We start from the raw sequence: 20,538 nt of genomic DNA, 5'->3' as shown, positions 1-20,538 counted from the left end.
CTTGCGTACATATTCATTCCTGATTCAGTCGTGCCTCATATTCCTGCATGACCACCTTAGCATACGTATCCCTATTGCATGCAGCTCTCTGACGTCTCAGTTTTTAATCGCCCAACATTCCGCTCCATACAGCATCACAGGTCGAATCGCCGATTTGTAGAACTTTTCTTTCAACTTTAGGGGAACTTTATGGTCACGGAAGACGCCTGATGCCAGTCTCCATTTCGCCCATCTTGCTTGGGTCTGATGTCGAATGTCCTCTTCAATTCCACCATCGCTTTGGATCATCGATCCCATATATCGAAAGGAATCCTTCGTAGGTACTAGTTGTCCATCTAGCACAACGTCCCCATTCGTCCTGGAATCTTTGAAGTCTCACCTCAAGTATTCAGTCTTGGTCCTACTGAGTCCAAAAGTGATCTTTGTCTGTGTACTTTTAAATCAATCAATTTCTTTCTAGATTCTTTCAATTCATTCTTAAACCATGTCAAATTTTTAAGGGAAAACATACGAAAATTTGGAGAAGCATAAAAAAATTTGAAAAACAAAAATTTGATATTGTTATTTGTGCTCGTTGCGTAGATAATTCAAAGGGTTTTCCAAATACATAAAAATGACAATTTCGTAAATACAATTTTTTAACATATTTACCTTTAGGTCCTTATAAATATTCTTTATACCACTCCCTTAATATTTAATATTTGATAAAAATGGAAATCTAATGATCCAATGGCTGTGAATTTTGTGACGGGAATCTATATTTCTAGATCTAATGGCAAATAATTAATACTGGCAAATGATTAATACAAGGGGATCTGACGGTTACGAAGGGTAATGCTTTGATATTGTCTTATTGGCATTAAATGGGGGAGGGGTTCCTGATGTTTAGTGTTTAAATTACCACGCACAACAGAACGCCAAGTATCAACCACCCTTCTTCATATTGCTTATGGTCTTATAGGGGGTGAGTCCAGATCTTGTTGGCGGCACCCGGTTTGGTAAGGAAGCCGTTGGCTTATACCATCAGTACAAAAAATGTCCCCAACCGAGCATTTGGAAACGTAGAATAAGGCCAATGCCGGGCCTGCAATTTGGTCAGGTGGGCGTACGTGGGCATAGGCCATACCTGCCCTAGGGTCTTAAACATGCAACATGTTCAGAAATCAGAAATGGCCAGCCCTCGTTTGTCTTAGGCAGGCAATAAGTACCAGAATTTGGACTGTCTTGGATTTGTTCTCAGAAACAGGGTTCATCTATTCTCTCTATTCATACATTCTGACCCTTCAGCTAATCAAAGAGCAACTACAATGAAGGATGTCAAAGACCGTGAACGTGTGAAGTGACAGTAACTGGGGATCTGCAATGCTGTCAGCATCAAATTAAGGAGTATGTTCACAAAATCTTCGGCAGAAAACCTACGATAATTCAAAATTAGATGTCAACAACAAAGGTTTTTAATGAGACGAAACAAGTAGTATCTTTGAGGTAGCATAACTGAATTATTGGGTAGCCCATAGACCCGTAGGCCGTAGCCAAGTTGTAACGTCTCATCAGTAGATTGAGGCCATTTCCAATTCACAATCAATCATAGAGGTAAAACGCAAGACAAAACTGAAAGAAAATCATCATATAATCCTATTAGCAGCTATACAATTTACTGAAAGACCTAGACTAAGCAAGTAAACAACCAGAAAAAAGAAGGAAAAAAAATCTAAAATGGGAATCATAATAGAAATCAACACTATCGTATCCACTTTTTCTTGCAGTGTTCAAAGAGTGTTTATCTTCCAAACCCACAAAAGAATCGGTACAAATTGCTACATTTAGATGCTGCCAGAAGTGTTAGAAATGTGTCCATACAAACATAGATTTACTAATGAGGTGAAAGACAGGAAAAGAAAAAAAAACTTAAGAAGGAACCCTTAGCAGCAGAGGGACAGATGCATGAAGAGAAGCTAAATAAATGAAAAAACACACCCAAGGAAATGCTATGTATACTAAAAGTTCTTCAGTCGGGTTTTCTCTTCGTTTTTGGAGTTTGATTATAATTTTCTTCTCTGGTTTATTCCCAACCGGTGCTCCAACCGTAATAGCAGTACCTCAGTTTATGATTTACAGGGAAGAGACGGATTGAGAGGAGAAAGTGAGAGAGAGAGATGGCGAAGTGCTCAGTTAATACTGCAACCTCTCATCATTATCGAAATTCAGAGACTCCATGCCTTTCAGAGTAGACTCATAAGTCTTGGAGTTAGATAAGATCCTACCAGAAGATGTCCTCTTGGAATCTGACGACAGAACATTCAAAGCTCTCTGTTGAGGTGTACCTAAAGCCTTGCGTAGTGCTCCTGAGCTTCCTTCGGTGGTTCGAGGACGAGATGGGTCAGATTCACTACCAACAACTGCATCCCGGTTGTTAGAAACAGCAACACGCCTTGATGAACCACCAGATCTTCCCAAAAAAGTTGAGCCAGATAACTGAATAGTTCCAAGCAATTTATACAGTCAGCTCCTACGAAATCAATCTTGCACAATATAGGCATTCTACAGCATATTCGCATAACTTTGTAAGTTAAACCCAAAACAAGAATAGCTATGATTTCAATCAAGCGTTAACAAATCACTCGAATGCAATAACATTCCTGGTTCAGTCAATTACACATGAGACTGACACATAAGTTTACTATAAATTACTATAGTTCTGTGTGTTGAAGGATCTGGGGTTTCTTCTTAAGATTGCATCTATAATCAATCTGATTCAAAGATATTCTTAAGGTTACGGCCCTTCTCTGACAGCACACATACTTACTAAGGGACTAGCAGCTACCAATAAACTATCATGAAGAAAGAGAAAGCTCCTTACAAGTTGCACCATTCGTCAAGCGTGAGAACGTACACATACGTATAATACTATGGCTCAACCAACATAACTCACCATAGGATCTTTAGTGACAGCTGAATCGTTAGCTACTGGACTTTTTTGCTTAGACAGGCTTCCTGCGTTTATACCTTGGGCTGAGACTCTCCTGCGAGCATCGTGAGCAGCTGTTGAAGACCAACCTGGTTGTCTTCCTTCTTCACCGCCTGGTTCAAAGTAACAAGTAATCGCGATGTTAGCATATGTGAACAAGAGGACGTATTACATGAGTCCAATATGACCAAGAAATTGAAAACAACGTAAAAGATAGAAAGAAAAATAACAGGTATAACAAATAAACCCATAGTGAAACAAAAGCAGGAGTGCCAATTAAGAACTACTTATGAAAAACTAAAATACCCAGAGGCGGGTAGTTAACAACCTAACGGTCTTTCCACATTGGCAACAGGTGGAGGCACTCCAGCGCTTGGGCCTGCCAGGGGAGCCTAAAAATAGTAAAACAAATAAGGATTACACACAGAGCTCCAGAAGAACTAAAAGAATATCAGAAACTCATTACTCTATAACACTTACAAGAGCACGGGAAGGAGGGGTAGCAATTTGTGATTGCTGATACTTCAGAATGGTCCAGTCAAACACATAATCAAACTGAAAGCCTGAGAAATTAGATTTAAAATAGATAAGTAAAAACAGAAACCACATTCAGAAAGATTCGATTGATAAAGCACACAACAATAGGTAGAGAGAGAATCAAACCTTCACGAATGAAAAGATCACGAAATATTCTTTTCAGATAGGCATAATCTGGCTTATCATCAAACCGCAGTGAACGGCAGTAATGAAAGTACGATGCAAACTCTGTAGGATATCCCCGACACAAGGCCTGACGAGGATGTCCAAATTTATAGTCATGTTTCCATAATAATGAGCGAGACTTATGAAGTACGCATTATAGTAATCGTAAATCACCTCAATAGATGTTGAAACTTTCTTTTCACTGATTTTCTCATACTTCTGTTTCTTAGTTCCAGCTTTAAGTCCTTGCCAGGGAAGACTACAAAGAAAAGGAGACCAGAGAGCTAAATAAATAAGCAAAACAGACAAGAATAGAATTAGTGAACAAGGTGGCGACGTTCTACCTTCCTCTGAGGAAATACATAAGAACATATCCTAGAGACTCCAAATCATCCCTCCGGCTTTGTTCTATCCATGATACACAAGATTGAAAAATAGGCAAAATGATAAGCAAAAAAAGTGAACAAATAAGTACCTAATAATGGAAATGAAATGAGCTGCAAATGAAATTTATAGAAGAATCATGGAAAAAGTGCACATTAAAATATTAAAAAACATACCAATGCCGAGGTGAGTATTCATGCTTGCATACCGAGCAGTTCCTGTCAAGTTCTTGTTTTCTCTGCATTGTTTTAAACCATGTGACGAAGAATCAATAAAATAGATAATTCAGATAGAAAGCCCGAACAAGTTTTCAGCTATTGGTTAAGACTGCTGGTAATCTTAGGCATGATTAGCAAGCCTCCTAACATGTTTCATAAGTTAAAGTACAAAGAAAAAAAGCTCTAAATCCATAAAACCAAATATTAAATACATTTAATGCTATTAGAACCGTGTACAAATGCCAGGAATATCAAACTTTTATATCTGCTTACCTATATGGAATGTGTTGGTGCGTTGAAGTATCTCTGTACTTCTTAGCCAAACCAAAATCAATAACATACACCTACATGGAAAGCAAAGGCATGCAATGCATCAAAACAACTTACCCTGAGCATTCGCTGGAATAGACACAAGTACTACAAAGTAAAGAAACAAACCTGATTTGCACGCCTTCCCAGCCCCATGAGGAAATTATCTGGCTTAATATCTCGATGTAGAAAAGATTTGGCGTGTACAAATTCAACACGATTGATCTGACACACACAACAAAAAAATATGAAAAAAGAAGGTATTAAGATTAAGAATATACAATGAGTGAACTTTCAATACCCACCATCTGGTCTGCAAGCATCAGAACAGACTTCAGAGAAAGTTTCCTACTGCAGAAGTTGAATAAATCTTCAAGACTAGGTCCAAGTAAATCCATCACGAGAACATTATAGTCCCCTTCAACACCAAACCATCTCACGTTTGGAATTCCAGCTGCCAAAGTGGAAACAAACATAGATAATAAATATAACCTTGAAAGTAAAAAGAATATTAGTAAGTAGAAAAAGAAAGAGATAGTAAGTCTCATTACTTCCTCCTTGTAAGAGTCTGTATAACTTTGACTCGTAAAGCAATTGGGGATGCTTTGTCTTGACATTTTCCTGTTGAAGAGAAGAGTCACTGTCAAATATCGTGTAATCTCCATACGTAAAATAGCTGATGAAGACATCGGATATGAACAAATTCATCTAAAGCTCTCAGCTTAAAACGCAACATGCATGATCATGACATGGGTTCATGACATGCTATGACACAAAGGTGCAATTCCAAAAAATGAATAAATCAAGGCATACTATGTGTAACACAACATATAACCTGATTTTAAACCTAAAGCATACGCTATCAAAATAAGAGACGTATATGATACACAGTCCAAATCATTTCCTAAGCCCTCGGGTATATAAAACAGTGCTCCGCTACAACCTTACGGAGTGTGGATACAGAAAAGCCACTTCATAGTGTGTACTAGTAAGACCAGTGAAGGAGTTCTCATTTGTCAGTTGGAAGATCAACCACTTCTCCAATTGACTGAAATCACCTCTCCGTATATATACTTACCATTTAACACTTTTATAATTCCTTTCTTTACATGCTTCTTTCATTAGTAACAAGTTTAAGTTATGCTTTAGCAATTGTACCAACAAAGCTAGTGGCCAAAATGATCATCCTCATTTTATAGTATGTCAGAATAACAATCACAGCTCACCAGAACTTCAATACCCATATCTACTTGACCAAATCCTTGTTTCTCCTCACCAACAACTGTTAATTGTCTGGTCAAACCTAATACGTATCACTCGCAAGACCAATCCCCCCCAAGTCTAACTGCTTACATCCTCACTGTTTCTAACATTAATATCCCCTAAAAGTAATAATACAAGTCGCACGAAGAAAATTCGTCGTCCACAAACACTGAAACAGATACCAATTCCTTTCGCCGCGACAAAATACATCACTTCCAGACTCAATTTAGTCAATAATCTTATTAACTAAGCGACATAACGAACCACAAAAACATGGAAAGTTGGAAGCAATTTGCATCAAAGTGTGATGAATAAACAAAATAAAAAATTCACAACTTACAAGCTTAATTGCAACCTCTTCATTCGTCTGAATATTAGTACCTACAATCAATCAAACCTCATTTCTCAATCAAAATCAAAACTTGAAGAAGAAAAAAAAAATCAAAACAAAAACTAATTAAGTATATAAATAAAATGAAGAAATTACCCAAATAGATCTCTCCAAATGATCCGCTACCGATCTTACGACCAAGTCTGAATTTGTTGCCCACACGAGGCTCCATCAAAAAAAAAAGAACTCAAAAAAATCAAATGTTTAACCCTAAAATTTAATCACCACCACCAACAACAGCAGCAGGAGGAGCTGAGTTTAAGCAGAGAGAGATTGAAGTTCAATCAACGATTATCAGAAATTGATAACCTAATTTGATTGATTCCCATCGAATTGAGAAAAGAAATCTAAGAAGAGTGTTAATTTGAGAATCTGAAATTAGGGTGAAGACGACTCAGAGAAATCGAGAATGGAGATCTAGGGTTTTGGTTGAGGGGGGAGGAGAGGAGGGGAGGGGAGATGTTTTAAGTTATCATCTCTGCTGTTGCTTCTGTTTCTTTGCTTGTGCTCTTACATGAAAAGGAGAAGCATATTTGATCCAAAAATTATTTTTTGCCGAAGAGGGAATTTTCTAAGGGAAGAAGATAAATTATGCTTTTCTTTCTTTTCTTTTCGACTTTCTTTTTAATTATTTTCTGTTTTTCTTTGTTTTTAGGTTTTTTTTTCTTATATATATTTTGAAAAATGGTGTAGGGATATTTCAACCCTAGTACTAAGGTCAAGCACTCTGGTGAGACATTTCGTTTCGGTACAGTTTATTTGTAACGATATCCGTCTTTCGTGCAGCTTAAATGTAGAGTAGAGAAATCACACGAAAACTGAGTTTCCGTGGAGTTATCTACTTTACGGAAACTGAGTATCCATGTAATGTTCAACGGATACTTAATATTCGTTTCTGATTTTCATTATTTTACACTAATACTTCTCTTTTTTACTGTTTTTATTTTATTAAAACTCCTTTTTCAGTATCCGTTTTCCAATATTGCGCGGAAACTATGTTTCCTTGTTGTTTAGCTAAGGGATGCCTGTTTCCGTGTCGGAGTGGCCATGTTTGAGGATTGACTATTACAAATCTAGTAATTCATGATCTTTAGATAAAACTTTTGATCAATCAACATTAACATACTCGGTTCCGTGTCTGTTGATCATTAGTACGAATCATGTTGTTTTTGCAGTTACTTTTAAGATTGAAGATTGAAGACTTTTTTTCTTCTGGTTTTTAATCTTCTTGATTCTTCTTGCACGTTTGTTTCTCTGTGATCGAAACAAGAAATTTATCTTGATAGATTTAAGACTTTTTGTAAAGATTGAACAAAGTGTGTAGTTGCTTCTTCTCGTAGAATTGCTTAGGTAGAGATTGTTTACTGAGATATATTATTTCGATAATTTATGTCTTGGCTTGATCTTTTACCAAAGAAGTTTACATTGAATAAACAAAGATCCTTTATTATATTTTATATCTGATCTAAAGATTGATTCGGGAGATTGATAATTGAGTTGGCTACTGAAATAGATTTAGTCCTTTGGTGTTAATTCTAAGAATATTCAAAACTGGACTAGGTCTGAATTTTCGGCTAAGCAGTTTTCCTTGTTAACAAATTCTTGTGTATCATGCCATTACTTACTTTTTGCATTATAATTATCGTTATAGTTATAATTAAGTAATTGCACTTTTACATTAATTCACTTGGTATGATCACATGGTTAGGCCTGTCAACGGTAGCTATCAAAATGGATATGGCCTCTACCATATCCGTTACCGATAAGATTACCGGATATCCGATAATATCCGATGGATATTCAAAAATATTTTCGTTATCCGTTCCTATAATAATGTCGGTTATCCGGTAATATCCGATTGTAATTCATTATGATAAAAATAATTTAAGTTCTTTTTTAGTCTTTCTCTAATTTCATAAATTACAAAAAAAAAATCAAAGGAACCATAAGGAAATTCGACTAAACAAAACCAAATACCTTGATTAAATGCACAAATTTGACTATAAAATTATTATATTAAATTAGATTTAAATAAAACTCAAATCTTTTCCATCAATATTGAAAAATTCTCCGCTTTTCTCACAACCAATAAAACTAGTTGTGTTTTTGTTCTTCCATAATATTTTTATTTCTACCACTCTTCACATACCACCAAGCTAACAACTAAATATATTACTCAAAAAAAAAATGTGCATATGCATTCTTTAACGGATATCAGATATTATCCTATAGGATAATGCCTTTTTCGTATCAGTTTCGTTAAGGTAAGAATCAGTGTAGTCAATATCGGCCGTATCGGCCGATATATCGGGGATATTTCGGATATCGGTCCAGAACGATACGATAAGAAGGATATCGGGGATACGATATTCGCCCGATAATATCGGCCGTATCGGTCGAATATCGGCCGTTTCGGTCAAATATCGGCCGTATCGGTCGATACGAAATTTTCCTACATTTCCTGATATGAGACGGTATTGGTCGTTTTCTATAAAGTTTAAGGGTAATTTTCGCGAAGAAAGTCTTCCAGGTGGTAGTAGAGGTGCATGTAGCTCTCGAAGCAAGTCTACTAAAGTTACTCTTTTGTTTTTTTGATAAAACTGATGTTATCTATTATATCTTATCCGAAAATGTGTGGAGAAATGTTTAATATAAAATTATAGTCTCTAAATCTAGAACCGATATTTCAACGATAATATCCCCGATATAAAATCGTACCAGTGTATCGGTCCCGGCCGAGATGAACCGATATCCGATATTAACTACATTGGTAAGAATATTCGATAAAGTATCTGTATCCCATATTTTTTATCCGAAATTTCGGATAATATCCTAACGAATCGGACGAAATCGGACGGATATTGAATATTCGGCTATCCATTGACATCCCTACACATGGTTTGTTCGGTCACAAACATAGACTATATACCAAGTTACATCTTGATAAAGTAATTCTTTGGCCATTATTTCCTTGGTAGAATTACACAAGGTGTGTCTGTTTAGGTTGATATGAAAAGATTACGGTGTAGTTGGTACCATCGTTAGTTATGTTAATTTAGATCGTGCGTAAAGATAACTCAGATTATAATTAATTTATGGTATAATTAGAGGTGAAATCAAAATTGAAAGCAGAAGGGGAGAATTATTTTTTAGCATACAGAGTCAAACAATAAAATACATGTTTAGAAAGTTAACTCTAGAATTGTGCATGCATAAGTACCTGCTCTCTCTAGAATTTTGTATAAAATTCAATTCATATTAGATTTTTTTTTTGTTCAATCTAAATGTCAACTTGGCATCACCAAGTTTCAGATATAAGTAATCGCGCCATATACTCTCTCGTTATTCAATGTTTAGGATAAAAATTATTCCAGCTTTTCCTTTCATAACTGGATAGGTTGCTTCACAAAAAACCAACATCACCACAAACATCCACCGTAACAAGTTGCATGTTTTTCACGTCGACGCTTCTTTTAGTCTCTTATGTCATTCTATATCCTACGATGGTAATCCAAGCACTACACATGTTTCTTTAAAAGTAGCATGAGTAATCATATCAACCGTTTTTAACTCATCATAGTTGCATGCCCCTTTGCACACATTCAATAAGATAGGAAGGAAATACATTTTCCCCAAATACATCCCTTGTTTCTGACTACTTCTTATTTGCTTTAAACCACGCCTGAAATTTTGTCTTATTCGTGCCTGGCCTATATAAGATATCTTTTGTATTGTTCGTACTGAGAAATATCACCCGATCCTCGCCTTCCAAATGATTGGCAGTCTCTCTTCATTTGGATCACAGTACTGACTGTTGGAATCGAAAATCCTCATTGGGTTAAGGATTTTTTTGGGTTATGAATTTTTTTTATTACACACATCACTCGATTTTTACCCTTGTTGATGTCCTTAAATAGATACTTAACTAATACCACTCGAATTGCAAGCCTCAAGATTTATGTGTGGAAACTGAACGGTCGAATCTTTGTGAGGAACCCCCAACCTATTGTCCGGATCGATATCATCTTTATTTGAAATCATATCGTTATCACGTCTCCTATAAACTTAATATAAATTTTTATATACCAATGCAATTCTCTCTTTAGTTAAATTAAAATAGTAGAAACCAGTATTAGAATATACAAACATAAACATAACAAATAGAACTGACATAATTAGATTCTTGGAGGATAAATGAGAAGGTTTGAAGCATAAACGAATCATTCATAAAAAGATTACCCACTGTATTATTACAAAAACATAAGATGTCTAGGATTCTTGACGGTCAAAAGCAATCTTTATCATTTATCCATCCACGATAACTATCCAAAGCAGCTTTTTCCGTTGTTGCATGAGCTTCAACTCTTAGCCTTCCTTTCCTCGCGTGATGGTTGACAAACCTCAATGTGGTAATTGAGTTCATCATGTTGCGAAATCTCTCCACCCCCATAGAAAAAAGCAATTATTGTTATTATATTTTTATTCTTTATCTTTATTGAGTGCCTTAGATTTCTTCTTGCTCGTCATTTTTCAGTGTAGTTAAAAGATACATTTGCCTAATCTGGAATGAACCTAGAAACCCCTCTTCTCATAAACCCTAGTTTATGATGTGGTAATATTTATTTTTGTACGTTTGCGTTGTATATGTATAATGCACTTGAGTTAGCTTGTATCTATGGTTTCCAATTAATATAATCCAAAGAGTCTTCCGAAAAAAATAAAATAAATCTTATTTTGTTAATTCAAATGTGATATGTTATCCGTTTTCACTTTGGTGAGTGAAAAATCTTGCCCGTTTGTTGTTTAATTAACATAGGTTAGTTCTTGGTGGTTGTTGCACCAAAGATAATTACTCCAAATACAACTTAGCGGGAATTTATTCTTAAAATTACACTTTCAATTTTGAAGGATCATTTTAGAGATTACTGTCACACCCAGACAAGATAAAATATCACCATGTGAAATTTCTTGATTCCAAAAATGCGGAACTTCGTGGCAGGTCAAGCCAATAATAATCTAACTAGATTATTTATAACTAATTTAATTTGAAAAGACAAGTTTGTAATGTCATTACCAATTAATTGGTCTTCATGGTATACTAAGAGCAACCACAGTCACGGCCAAATTTGGGGACTAAACTCAAATTTGGTCTCAAAATATGCCGCAACGGAAGGGACCAAACCCAAATTTGATCGCCAAAATTAGGGTTTGAGACCAAATGTGGTCGTTAACCCAGACTAAACGAAATATAGTGGGACGGAAGTATTAATAGCGTATGAAAGCAGACGAGATTTTAGTGACCGTATGAAATCAGACGGAAGTATAATTAACGTATGAATCAGGCGCATCTATAAACTCCGCCTAACCAAACGCATGTAATACATACGCCCCAACACAGACGTAGTTATATTGTACGCCCCAATGGGACGTTGGTATATTTTACGTCCCAATGGGACGTTGCTTTAATGTACGCCCCAATGGGACGTTGGTATATTCACTCGTTTAGTGGGCTAATACGTTATTAGAAGAAGATTAGTGGGCTAATACGTTATTAGAAGAAGATTAGTGGCTAATATTTATGTAAATTCACTAATCAGGCGGTCATTAAAAGTGCGCCTGAATCAGGCGGTCATTGAAAGTGCGCCTGAAATCAGGCGATCATTAAAAGTGCGCCTGAATTAGACGGACATTAAAAGTGCGCCTGAATCAGGCGCACATTAAAAATGCGCCTGATATCAGACGGTCATTAAAAGTGCGCCTGAATGAGGCGGACATTAAAAATGCGCCTGAATGAGACGGTCATTAAAAGCGCGCCTGAACTGGGACGGTCATTAAAAGTGCGCCTGAACTGGGGCGTTTGTTATACTTCCGCCTGACTAAAAATAGTCTTCCATGACTGTGGTTGCTCAGTGTAAAATGCCAATTTTTTTTAGCTTTTGGTCTGTTATTTGGCATTTGGTCGACTCCATGACTGTGGATGCTCTAAGGACATATTCCACTTTCTCCCAAGTGTATTTGTTTTGCATAATGTTTTTATTACAGTGGTTGAAACAAACCAATAACCATCTTCAACTAATTCTGGCACCAATCATTTTGGAAGTAAAATACAACAACCATTTTCTCATGTTTCAATTTGATAAACTATTCATTTCTGTTTCTGAAGCACATTATTTTCATTTTCATTTTTTTTTGATTCATTTTAAAACTTTAGACACCGCGATCCAATTTCATTTTATCAAATTTCACAATGACTAGTGGAAATCAAACCATAATGCACTTTGTGTGTTGCACACACCACCGACCAGTAGGGTGCAGTAATGAACCCAAGATTTCAACTAATCAACGCGTATCCAATTCCAAGGCAAGTTTGCATTTGTTCAATTACAGTTGAAATTTCATATTTTTGGTAAACCACTTTTAGAAGTGTTAATAAATACACCTTCTGTTTTTGGGAAAAGTTACATCTTTTTCAACTTATGTTTAAACTAAAATGAAAAATTGATAATAATCGTTTTTCTTGTAAAAAACGACACTAAAAGTGTGAGATAGTATGATAATAAAAATGCGAGGGGATCCCTTCTCAAATAGTTTCTATAAGATATTCTTATAAAACCATTTTCTCACATAAAATAAAATGATTTTTTTCTTATGTGCAAAGATTTCTAGCGCGTTTTAATACTAGAAACAAAACATTTTTTTCACCCGTAGAAATCATTCTGAAATTTCACACATAAGCTAATTTCTTACCTTTTGAGTTTGACTCGTTGAAAACGAAAAGCTACTTCTAAATGGACATTTTAAAAGGCTCCAAATTATTATCCTCTATTCCTTTTGAAGGCGTAAGTTTTTTTTTTTTTTTTGGTGTTTATTTGGCGGTCCGTCCAGAACCACTCTATATAATACAAGAGTAAGTCGGATGAATTGGGTTTGCACTAAGATTGGATTTGGTGATTTAAGAAACCACTTTTATATTGTTTTTAAATATAAGTATATCCACTCACTCACTCCTCCTTAATGTGTGATCACATTAATTAAACAGGGTTTGTTGTTGAAACTGTGGGTTTCAAAAGATCCCAACCTAATCTATACTAATAATTATTGATTAGCCTATTAAAAATCTCCATTAGGAGTTCCATTAATATCAGTGAATAGGGTTCCTTGTTGTGGTGGTGGTGGTTTAGGAGAGAGTTGATCAGTTTGTTTGACCAACACAATCAATGTCACTCTCTAACCGGTACAACTATAAGGAAGGACCAGTTGGTACATGTGGATTAGTTGAAATCGTGTGTCCTTTATCTCTAAATAAACATGTTGTTAAACTAGCTATTAGCTGAATTGATGTGGAAATGTTGCCTATAATTTATGACTTGATGGAAAGTACAAATGATTCTCCCTCTGGGAGCTATGGGCCGAAGGATCTCACTTCTCAGTTCCCAAGCTTCAGCTTCTCTTCTAGATTGGGGCTTCCTTCTTTCCCCAGATAGTTCACTTCTCGATTGCCGAGTTCCGATCAAGTCTATAATCCAGTGAAGGTTCACTGTCAGATCATTCAGCATTGATAGTGTTACAGCCTGCAAGGGGCTCTCAAAAACACAAATAGATAGGTAAGAAGCCAATCTGAGGAAATTGAAAAGAAGTGATAAATGGGCCTTGTTTTACACTAGGCATATCCACCTTCATAACAGTGCAAGATTTCTTCTTCTCAACTGGGATTGTTGTGGCTAGCAAATCTGCTTGTCCCATGTAAGGCAAACCATTTATGCAAAGTTTCTGTCACACTGAAAATAATTTGATTCTTAACATAAATCAATTCATCAAAGTCCATAAACATGAAAGAAGTTACGTTTTTGATTAATAAATCCAACTAATGCAGTCTCAGCATTTGCAGTTATTTACAAAATGATGATAAAACTTGGCAAGAGACGATCAACTAATACTTCTTTTCTTTTCACAGTCTGCAACTCATCAAACCTGTGTAAATATATTACAAACAACAACCTTTTTTTTTGTTGTAAAAGGGGACCTCATAACAACAAACCCCATGTAAGAGACTAAAAGAAAAAAATAACCGAGTGAAAGAACAAAAAAATTAACAGGCAACAGCAACATTAAACTCTAGCAAAAAATATTAACCAAAACTATCATAAAGGGGACCTTGGCGAAGATACATTTTGCGAAAATATGGACGAGTGTTTCTTGTGTAACCTCCCTCTCAAATGTCTGATTTTTGCATCTACCCTTGCTGTGAACCCTATCTTTGTTTCTTGCCTTGCTTTCGATCGTTCCCTTCTCCACATATGTTGATCCTCTTCATCTTTCTTGTAGTATTTGATCTCTTGAATAATATGGTGGTCCATTGGGTGTAAAGATCTTTGGAAGGCAATGTGAACTAAGTATGGAAGATTACAAGCAATGGTCACCAAGAAAGTGACACTCCAGTAAATGGGAGCTGGAGCTAAGGCCTCCACGAGGATTTTGTAAGCGTTCTTCGATGTAAGAGGTGACATCATGCCGTAGAAGAGTAAGAAAACATACCAGGTACAGACACTTCCCCATACAAAGAGGTGTTGTATCCACGTGAAATGACTCATTGTAAGTGCGATTTGGCAGTTGACTGCCCAAATTATAGACGTGAACATGGTGGCTCCTACGACTGCCATGTCAGCATTTTGACCTCCTCTACGGAAAGTGCCAGAGACAATACTTATGTTAATGAAGAAGATGGCAAGAGATGAATACAGACCATTACACATCCACCCAAGTATTCGATACCAATCGAAGAACAAGTTTTTCGGTCCTTGCTGATACAGTGCTGGAAACTAGAAAAAAACACAATACAAGCAAACAGTAACACATGTCAGCTAATCACTAAACCTTAATCTGCATCTCAGTGCCAACAATAAACATGGTTCAAGAAGAACAAACTTTGATGTATGCATGGCTCACATTGCGGGCTTTTCAACGAATCAAACCTTAAATAACATTAGCACTAGGTATACAAATTTTGACTAACCTGTAAGCAGACCTCGGAAGAAACATCTTGCTCGAAAACTCCGAGTGAAATGACTGGTAATGAAGTGAGAATAACATTGAATAATAGCATGTACCAGTCATCATATACTGATTGGCCCGAAAAGCCAGTGAACGCTTCAAAGTAGAATAAGGTGAGGCCAAAAGCTATGTTCTTGTAAAAAAAGTAACAGACCTGGGAAATGCACAGAAATACGGTGTTTATCAGCGTGTATACAGCTATCAATATGAATGAAAAGAACTTTTTTTGTTGTAAAGTTCTTCATTCTTACCATCTGGGCAATCCTCTTGTAGCACCAGTGCCCATGAACAACAAGAAGTCTTTCCAAGAACCGAAACTGAGAAATGGAGAAGTCACTAGACATTACAGCCTGCATCCCTTCTACTCCACTTATGCCAACACCAATGTCTGCTTCTTGAATCATACCAACGTCATTTGCACCATCCCCGATTGCCAAAGTAGTTTTTCCAGTTCCTTCTTTTACTAACCTTGTTACCTATTTGACACCAAACAAGAAGGCAGATTAAGATATTATCTTTATGTATTATCATGTACTTTAAAAAGAAAATAAACTAAAACAACCCTACCATTGCCTTTTGCTTTGGAGAAACCCGACAACATATTACAGATGCACAATCAACTGCTAAACTCAAAAACTGATGCTTCACATCGTCCTCCAAAGCGTAAGCCAAAGTTTTCCCATCGATAATCAAGGCAAAAGCAGCGTGAGGGTCTTTTTCCAGCCTGATCATTTGGGATCCATTGGTGAGTTGCATCAAAATGTTTTCTCTGATAGCCTGCTCAAAAAAATAGATCAACTTACCCTATCAGCTTGGAAAGATACAGCGGTTTTATCATCACCCTGTGTACTAGTCTATCATTTCATTTGTCCATTGTGGTTTGGTTATCAGAAATTGAACCTTTATAGAGCTTATCAGTACCTTGTTGGCATCTTGGGCTAACATATCACTGTTCATTGTTGTTATCAATATCTGTTTCATGCCTTGCCGAAGTAAACTGCATGCAAATCTGCAATTCGCATACCAGAGACACAATTCATAAAAAAATGGCTATGAGATAATTGTTACCAAGATGTTAACGTAATTTGGATGACACATACCCAATATTGATTGCAGTTTCCATCTTGTCTCCTGTCAGCACCCAGATCTTAAGACCAGCTTGGGCTAGTTTATCTATGCACTGAGGCACCTATAGAAGAAAAAAGAATTTTAGAATGTAAAAATGAACAGAAAGGATCTTTGTTATTATGATGATACAAACTGTACACTCACTCCTGGTTGTAGTTTGTCCTCCACAGCAGTGGCACCTACAAGAATCAAATCTTTTTCCATCAAATCTGCTGCGCGTTCAAGCATAGCTTCTCTTTCGGCACCTATAGTAGTCCTTGCTTTTTGAAATTCACTATTCCAGGCAAGATACTCGGACTCTTCAAGATTCCTATAGGCAAGCGCCAACGTCCGCAACCCAGCTTCTCCGTATTCTAACAGATGCTTACTTGTATCCTCCTCGTATGCTCTCCCATTTTTGGATAACCGGTCGAATATAATGCTGGATTGTTTATCAGAATTATGTCACAAGCCCTTCAATTAATATTTACTGCATATGCATTACGAAAACGTGCACATGAAATGGAGCTCACTCAGACAAAGTGATCGTTCAAACAAGCTAAGAACAAAATCAGCAATAGTTCAATGGCCAATTGAAGTGATACGTTAAAAGACGAATAATCAACTGCAGCCTATTTCACGCAAAATTAAATGCACAAGCACTATGAATGATGCATGGTGAGAATGGTCCCCTCAATGTGGACATTTCATTCTCTGCCAATTCTGAAAATATCAGCACTGCCGAAAATAGAGAACAGATGACAACATTTTTAACAAATCCATTTTATGGTTAGTTTTCACATTTTAAAGCCCAGTCTAGCAACAACCAAATCCAGTTGGGTATTCTCATTCATGGAGACCATCCTAGCCAAAAAAAAAACATCCTAAAGCATTATCACTCACTTCATGGAATATGGAAAGGACGCATATAAGACCTACCAAACCATGGCTGGATCCTATCAACATCCTAATGGACTATCAAAGGGTCAACATAAACCCAGTCCATTTGAACTTTTCCTTCAAACCAATTAATTTGTACTATCTGATGCTTGCATATGATGTTCAAGTAGAGTGATAGACAGATAGTTGTATCAGACCTGTCTGCACCTTTGCACAGAAGAAGAATCTGACCATCCTCATCTTGCACAATTACTGACATTCGCTTTCTTTTGCTATCAAACTCCAATATATTCAGGATTTTGTATTCCCTGCGAATGTTTCATTTGATAAATACAATGACTCAATACAACAGAGACACATGAACCAATGCCAAAAGAAAAATGGAAAAGAATATTGTTCCATATTTACCTTTCTTCAGGGTTTCCTGAGGGATATCTTTCTCTGATAACAACAGTTGATTGAGTTCTTTTGCAGAACTCAAAGCCAAATTCTCTAGCGGCAACCAAAAAGGCTGCTTCATCTGGTGATTCTGCTTCATAAGTAAAACTTCCAGTTTCTTCATTTGGCTCGGGTAGTGCTGTTTGACAGAGTGCCAATATTCTGAAAAACAACATAATGTTTCTTGCAGTTGGCTCTTTCATCCAATTCCCATTCATGAGGCGGATATCCTCAAAGCTGAAACCCTTTATACTAGCTTTATGCTCCTTTTGACGATCATTAGAAGTGATAACTCGATGAAGTTCAATTTCCGAACCATGGAAATCACTTCGTCTATTCTCGAATGACATTGGTGTTCTAGGCGTTACAGTTCCTGAATTCTGATCATTGGCTATCTGTTTTGCTGCAGCAATCTCAACTTCACTGGCACGAACACCATAAGAAACTCCAGCAATTGAACATTTCAGAAAATCCATCTGATTGCATGTCAAGGTACCTGTTTTATCTGAGAGTATTGTATCAACCTGCCCGAGCTCCTCATTCAAATTCGATGTCCTTGCCTCTGCGGGCTTCCCAGAAATTTCATCAAACATATTTAGATCTTTATTAATAAACATTGCTTGCAAGACCTTCACAAGCTCGATGGAAACATAGAGTGAGATGGGTATCAAATATCCATATAGAATAAGAGCCGTGATCAAATGAAGAATGCCAGAGATACCAGGTTGCGATTTATTATACATACTTTCTGATGTATCTTCAGGTTGCATGTACCAAGCTTTTGGGTACATTAACTTTATCTTTGCCGCGAAGCCTATCGAACTGATAAATGATATCAAAACAAGAAGGGTAAAAAGAAAGTAGATAACATAGTCCATCTTCTTTTCGATTGTACTCCTTTTCGAAGGGGACTTGGTGGAGTTTTGCATAACCTTTGTATCATGACCGGTGAAGATAACTACTCCATATACATATTGGGTGTTTCTGAGCTTCGAATCTCTAAGAAGAATCTGTCCTGGATCAACAGCATAAACTTGACGCTCGTACTCAAGATTACCCACAAACGAATAGAGGTTAGGATTCGGGTCTTCACATCTGATTGTTCCTGTGAAATCCTTAAAAGCCATGTCATCGTCCAACGGCAGTGTTATCTCCAAAGATCTCTTGACCTTCAAGTTTGTCTCACCATCCAAATTCATGGTCTCCACATAACAAATCCCATCGTCATAGCTCGACGACAACAAAAGTAAATCAGCAGGAAAAAACTGATCCTTCTCCACTTTCACCACATCTCCTACCCTAAGCTTTTGCCATGGTTTATAACCAAATTGACCATCTCCCTTATGTGTATTAACCTTTCTACTATTAACCTTCATATCCTGCATAAACCTATGCCAATCCTCCACAGCTTCCTTAGCCATACTAATACCAACAACAAACGCTAACGGTGCAATCATACTTACAGCAGAAAACGGCGCAACCGGCGTCAAAGACAGAATCGCAGCCAAAAGAAAATACACATTAGCAACTCTTCGGAACTGCTCGAATATTGCCTTAGGAAGAAATGTAATGATATTGTATTTGGTAGTACTAATACTATTTGTAGTATAGTTTAGAGGCTTTTTACGGTGAAATCGTGGTTGATTACAATGAACAATCCTAGAATAACCTGGTCCTTGTAGAGAAAAACTCTGTTCATCTGTTTGTAACACATCCGGCTGGAAACAAGCAAAACTGTAAAGCTTACTAAACCGAAGCTTCGCCCTCTTCCTGCCTGTTCTTGCCATCTTTATCAAAATTTCCAACTCACATTGACCAGCAACACATCAACCAGCAAGCATATACCTGCAATCATCAAACCTTCGAATTACAACTCCTCCAACATAAATCCCGTCATAAGCAAGATCAAATTCATTTCAAGAATTTCAAATTTCCTAATTCCATTGTTTTCAGATCTAAAAAGAATTAGAATCAAGAAATTTCAAAAATGAATATCCAAATTTCCCTCTCAAACATCTCAAATCAACCTAACAAATCAAGAATCAAAAGCGAGAACCTCTAAAAAAAGTAAAGAATCAAACTAAACTTGAAGATTAATTAAAGCAAAAACTGACACATCAATTAATGTTTGTTTAATTTCACTTAAATCGAATAATTTCCAATTATAGAATCAGCTAAAAACCACAGCAGCTAAGAATAATAAGAAGAAGAATCTAAGAAGATAATGTGTGTGTACCTGAAAATTACCCAGAAAAATCTCAAAAAATCTCCTGCTTCAGCTTCAGTGATATTACCTACTGTTTATTCAGATCAGAACCAAGGATTTAGGACTTGGAATCACCAGAAATCTAGGGTTCCTTTGTTTCCTCTTCTTCTTCTTCTTCTTGTTCAATGATGATGATGATCTCTGTGTTTCTCTTTCTTTTTTTTCGTACACCAAAGACGATTTCCTCTGTAATAATTTTGCTTCAAATTTTTTTTCTTGAATTTTTATTTATAATTTTAGTTTTATCTTGTTTTACTGATTCTTTAGATGAGTTGGCAAGAGTCGGCATTCGGCTTTATTATGTGATGTGGGACCAATTAGAGTCTGACGTGTAATGTCGTTAAACCCTAACCCACGTTTGATGGACTTTTCAAAATTTCGAGAAGGACCTTGACTTTTAAAGGTGACATTAATCATTTTTGCACCCACCCAAGGAGTCTGATTTTTTGTTATTTACTTTTTTTTTTTTTTTTTTTGATTGACGAGGATTTTGGTGTTGATCAGTCAAACTCCTCATAGTATAATGACAAGTACCTGCAAA

General features: G+C 36.5%; 2 protein-coding genes across 2 annotated transcripts; both read right to left on the bottom strand.

The window, feature by feature from the left end:
• Positions 1-1,701: 1,701 nt before the first annotated feature.
• LOC113350536 (casein kinase 1-like protein 2) lies at positions 1,702-6,864 on the bottom strand. Its single transcript, XM_026594687.1, has 14 exons — positions 6,332-6,864; positions 6,185-6,225; positions 5,133-5,202; positions 4,887-5,035; positions 4,711-4,806; positions 4,546-4,616; positions 4,231-4,292; positions 4,015-4,078; positions 3,845-3,929; positions 3,632-3,758; positions 3,449-3,531; positions 3,297-3,360; positions 2,933-3,081; positions 1,702-2,475 (listed from the first exon to the last, which is right to left on the bottom strand). Exons 1-14 carry the CDS (start codon positions 6,405-6,407, stop codon positions 2,173-2,175), a joined length of 1,440 nt encoding a protein of 479 aa, XP_026450472.1. The 5' UTR covers positions 6,408-6,864; the 3' UTR covers positions 1,702-2,172.
• A 7,201-nt stretch (positions 6,865-14,065) lies between these two features.
• On the bottom strand, positions 14,066-20,247 carry LOC113350535 (probable phospholipid-transporting ATPase 4). Its single transcript, XM_026594686.1, has 10 exons — positions 19,968-20,247; positions 17,702-19,576; positions 17,491-17,601; positions 16,559-16,835; positions 16,387-16,475; positions 16,208-16,295; positions 15,854-16,063; positions 15,538-15,762; positions 15,249-15,440; positions 14,066-15,054 (listed from the first exon to the last, which is right to left on the bottom strand). The coding sequence occupies exons 2-10, from the start codon at positions 19,516-19,518 to the stop codon at positions 14,377-14,379; spliced, it is 3,687 nt and encodes a 1,228-aa protein (XP_026450471.1). The 5' UTR covers positions 19,519-19,576; positions 19,968-20,247; the 3' UTR covers positions 14,066-14,376.
• Positions 20,248-20,538: the final 291 nt, after the last annotated feature.

The sequence above is a fragment of the Papaver somniferum genome, chromosome 2 (assembly GCF_003573695.1).
Source record: "Papaver somniferum cultivar HN1 chromosome 2, ASM357369v1, whole genome shotgun sequence".
Classification (NCBI taxonomy): Eukaryota; Viridiplantae; Streptophyta; class Magnoliopsida; order Ranunculales; family Papaveraceae; genus Papaver; species Papaver somniferum.
Note: the sequence above shows the minus strand (reverse complement) of the source record. Positions and strands in the feature narration are given on the sequence as shown.